This window comes from Morus notabilis, unplaced genomic scaffold (genome assembly GCF_000414095.1).
Source record: "Morus notabilis unplaced genomic scaffold, ASM41409v2 Scaffold466, whole genome shotgun sequence".
NCBI classification, from domain to species: domain Eukaryota; kingdom Viridiplantae; phylum Streptophyta; class Magnoliopsida; order Rosales; family Moraceae; genus Morus; species Morus notabilis.
In genome coordinates this window covers 258793-263261 of record NW_010358624.1, presented here as the reverse complement: position 1 = coordinate 263261, position 4469 = coordinate 258793, and the positions used below count along the sequence as shown (strand labels likewise).

Below are 4469 nucleotides of genomic sequence, written 5' to 3'. Positions count from 1 at the left end.
TTTCAAGAAAAAAAAAAGAAGTTCAATTCCCCAAGAGAATTTATAGCTGCTCAACTCACTCCCTCCCTCTCCAGCCCTCAAATTCCATCTCTGCCTGCTTTCCAGAAAGAATCACCAACAAATCCAAGACCCAATCTCTCTCTCTCGCTCTACAAATATGGTAATCTCTTAATTTCCCTCGTTTTCTTTCTTCTTCTTCTTCTTGATGATTTGAGAAATTTAGGGTTTGTATTTGTGATAATTGTTATTGCAGTTGTTCTTCTCGTACTTCAAGGAATTGGTGGGGAGAGAAGTGACGGTGGAACTGAAGAACGATCTCGCCATTAGAGGAACTCTTCACTCCGTGGATCAGTATCTCAACATCAAGCTCGAGAACACTCGTGTTGTCGACCAAGACAAGTACCCTCACATGGTATCTATTTATCTTATCTGTCACCTTTTTTTTTTTTTTTTTTTTTTTTAATTATTAATGCTGAAACGAAGAGAGAGAAACCAACAGAAGAAGTTTCTAGGGTTTAGGTTTTGGTTGATTTTTGCGTAGAATTACAACTTTGGAATAGGATTCAATGGGCTTGTTTGGCTGGGTTTTTGCTGCTTCTTTTTCCCCAGTAGAAGAAGGGAAGTAAAAGATGTGGCTGTTTTATTATTATTATTATTATTTTTTTATCGAATTATTGCTAAGAAGACGAGGGGAAGTGGAAGTTTTTCTGGGTTTAGGTTTTTATTGATATTTGCATAGAGTGGAACTTAGAAATTGTTGTAGAATCCACTTAGCTAAATTGGCAGGGTTTTTGCTTCTGCTTTCCTATAGCAGAAGAACAGAAGTGAAAAATATGGATTTTTGTTCGAACTAATGCTTAGAAGAAGAGGGGAAATGGAAGTTTCTGGGGGGTTTAAGTTTTTATTGATATTTACATACAGGGGAACTTGGAAATTGGAATAGGATTCACAGAGCTAATTGGTGGGGTTTTTGTTTCTTCTTGTTTACAGTACAACAGTAGAAAAAGAGAAGTAAAAATAATAAAATGTGTAGTTTTTTGTTCGAATTAATGCTTAAAAGAAGAAATAAACGAAAATTATGGGGTTTATGGTTTTGTTTAGCACAGAATGTAACTTGGAATAGGATTCATTGGGTCTCTTTGGCAAGGATTTCACTTGTCCTCATATGTAGAAGAAGAAGAGAAAGTAAAACTTGTAGCTTTTTGTTTGAATTCATGCTAAGAAGAAGAGGGAAAATAAAAGTTTCTGGGTATAGGTTTTTGTTGATAATTTCATAGAATAGAGCTTAGAATGGGATTCTCATGTCCTGTGTGGTAGGTTTCGGTCCTGTTTTACAGTGGAAGAAAGAAAGTAAAAGATAAAGATTTTGAGTTACTTTACATAAAAGTTATGGAGCAGCTTTTTTAAGACGTAAAGGAGAGGAGATTTTTCTTTGATCATCCATTAATAAAAATGCGGGTTTGATGTGTGTTTATTGTAAAATATGGGTTTGATTGCCGACACATTATGTGTTTGACTGTTATGGTATAGAAATGTGGGAATGGGTTTTGTATACACTATTATTAATCTTTCCTTGTCTTCTCTTGAATGGGTTTCATTCATCTTTTCAATCGAAGGGCCATTTGCTCTTAGTTTTATTGTGTAACAAATTATAGGACCATGTAGTTTGGGTGCACCATGAAAGTGTATTGTGGTCTGATTTGAAGATGTCCCCACCTGGAGTAATATTCCATCTGGAAAGAAGTAATCCTTATTAGAAAGGAGCGTACTAGAAAAAAGGAAGTGGTGACTTCGAATTGCAGTGCAGAGTTTAGTATGAGGGGAACAAATCCTCCGAAGCCAATGAATATGGTGGAATGGATCAGGTTATTTCAGTGAGACATATAAGGATATGTAGTGTACACAAGCCTGGTCGGTGCGGGAAAGAAAAAGAAGCATGATTTCTTCTTCTTCTTCTGCTGCTTCATTTTGTCCCCGAAAATAGTCTCTTGTCAAATTTGAGTTATTATGTTGGCCGTGTGCAGCAATGAATGAAAATTAGTCCGATATGGTCTTGGAGAGTGAGTTTGGGTTGGTTTGAGTCATTAGGAAATAGGTGTTTCTATGCAGTAGCCAGCAGCTATGGAGTTCTCCAAGGACTCTACTGAAATTTGGAAAATAGATACAATATTGTGCATAGTTCACATGCTGCCATAGAATACATTTTTTTTAATGTTTATTTTGTAAGGTCTAGTTATAGCGTTTTACCTTGTTTTATACATTTTATAACGTTTCTGTTATATCTGAACTGAACTCTCTTGGATTTGATAACATGCTCTCGTTTCAATCTAACAGGATTCAATTTATTCGATTGATTTATTTATTTTTCATGTCTTACAGCTGTCAGTGAGGAATTGTTTCATTAGAGGGTCAGTTGTGAGATATGTTCAGCTACCCCCTGAAGGAGTTGATGTTGAGCTACTCCATGATGCCACCAGAAGGGAAGCCCGCGGCGGCTAAGCCGAAGGATAATCCGATTTTAGTCTCTGTTGGTCAACCTTCCTTTGTTAGGCTTAAACTGGCATTTAAGTTTGAAGTTGAACTCACCAAAAGCTGGAAAGAACTGCTTTTTCTTGCACATTTGTATTTGTCTGTCCTGTCCTCGTGTCAAACTTATTAATATTCTTGACTGGAGAGGGGTTATTGTTTTTTGGGAACCTCTCTAAATGCTCTCTAATTGCGTGTTAATGCGAATTTAATGAATTGTTTACCAAACAAAGACATTGTAAACAAGTATGACTCGTGATAAGAGGCATCACTCTTTTTATTATTTTTTGCTTTGACATGTGGAGTGTACTAACACGATATATCATTATTTAAACAGAAAATAAGATAATTAAATTCACTTATCAAATAGTAAAAGTTGAAAGTGACAAAGAAGACGATAAAAAATGTGATGTTAGCATTTCTCATCGTAATAATGATCCAACACTTGCAATTAAATACTCCATTTAGAAATTGAAACCTGCTAAATGTCAATTTTCCACTTCAATCATTCTTCCGTTTTGAAACTTGGGATTCCCGAGGAATTGGTTGAGTCGCTGAAGTAGTAGCTAAAGTAGTTGTAGGCTTAGTTTGGTATTGCTCTTTCCTTCCAAAATCAATTTTTTCTTGTAGCAGATACTAATTTTAGTGTTTGATAAATCTGTTCAAAAGTGTTTTTTGAAGAATTTTTTAATAATCTACAGCTAAAATTAGAAGCAGTCTAAAGACAACTTTAGCTTTTAGATTGTGTGGGAATCAGCATAGTACAATTAATGAAACTTTCATAATACCAATAATACTCCTAATGAAATTTAAAATTTACAATTTTCCCAAAATCAAATTCAGACTCATAATATAATATAATATAATATAATATAATAGTTATATTGTAACAAATAATATCATAATTATATTAATAACTATAATATTATTATTTTATCATATAATATGATATTATAATAATATTATAATTATTTTAATAATATGATATTATAATTATAATATGATATTGTAATTATTATTTTATAACATATTATATATTATATTGTATTGATATAATTAAACTTATTATATTAATAATATTACAATAATATTATTACATTATATTATATTGATATAATTATATTTATTATAATATGATAATATAATTATAGGCAAGTAAATATAATAATAATTATATATGATATTGTAATTATATATATTATATTATAGTATAATATAATATAATCGTAATTTTTAATTATTTCAGTTATTATTTTAATAATATTATTATATTCTATATCATAATTATATAATATATTCTATAATAATAGTTTTTTTATTATATTAAATATAATAATAAATATATATTATATTGTAATTGTATATATTATATTATAGTATAATATAATATAGTTGTAATTTTTAACTATCCACATAAATTCAACCTCATAATTTACCAAACGCTATTATACTGATTTTGGAACTAGCACAGTTACTATAATTATAGTTTACCAAACACTCAATTGCTTTTTGTAATAGCTACTTCTTCCTTCAGCACAGCTAAACGTAATTTTTCTAAACTCTACAGCACTACCAATCTAAGCCATAGTGTATGAACACTCTAGCATTATTTAAACTAGACTAGAAAGGAGTTAATCCTTGCCTTTAAATCTTCATGAGCAGCCTCTGTCACGAGCTGCTCAAAAGAAACTGGCAGAGAAACTTGAAGGACATGGATTTCACATTTAATCTAATATAATTAATTCAAACTATCTTTAAAGCATACAAATTGTCTGCAAAATTAACGAGTGTGCGCGCATGGGAAGAATGGTATGGTAGAATAGGGCTATTTGCTGTGAACCACAGATTTCTCATCATTTGTAAGTTGGATCCTACTTTTTAATTTAATTAATTAATTTTTTTTTGAAATTTAAGACCCTTAATTTGACAATCTTGGCATTGAC

At 31.3% G+C, this 4469-nt stretch overlaps 1 protein-coding gene across 1 annotated transcript; it reads left to right on the top strand.

Annotated features, from left to right (window-relative positions):
- Positions 1 to 2809, top strand: LOC21394599 (sm-like protein LSM2). The gene is made up of 3 exons (XM_024162179.1): positions 1 to 160; positions 254 to 412; positions 2380 to 2809. Exons 1-3 carry the CDS (start codon positions 158 to 160, stop codon positions 2497 to 2499), a joined length of 282 nt encoding a protein of 93 aa, XP_024017947.1. The 5' UTR covers positions 1 to 157; the 3' UTR covers positions 2500 to 2809.
- Positions 2810 to 4469: the final 1660 nt, after the last annotated feature.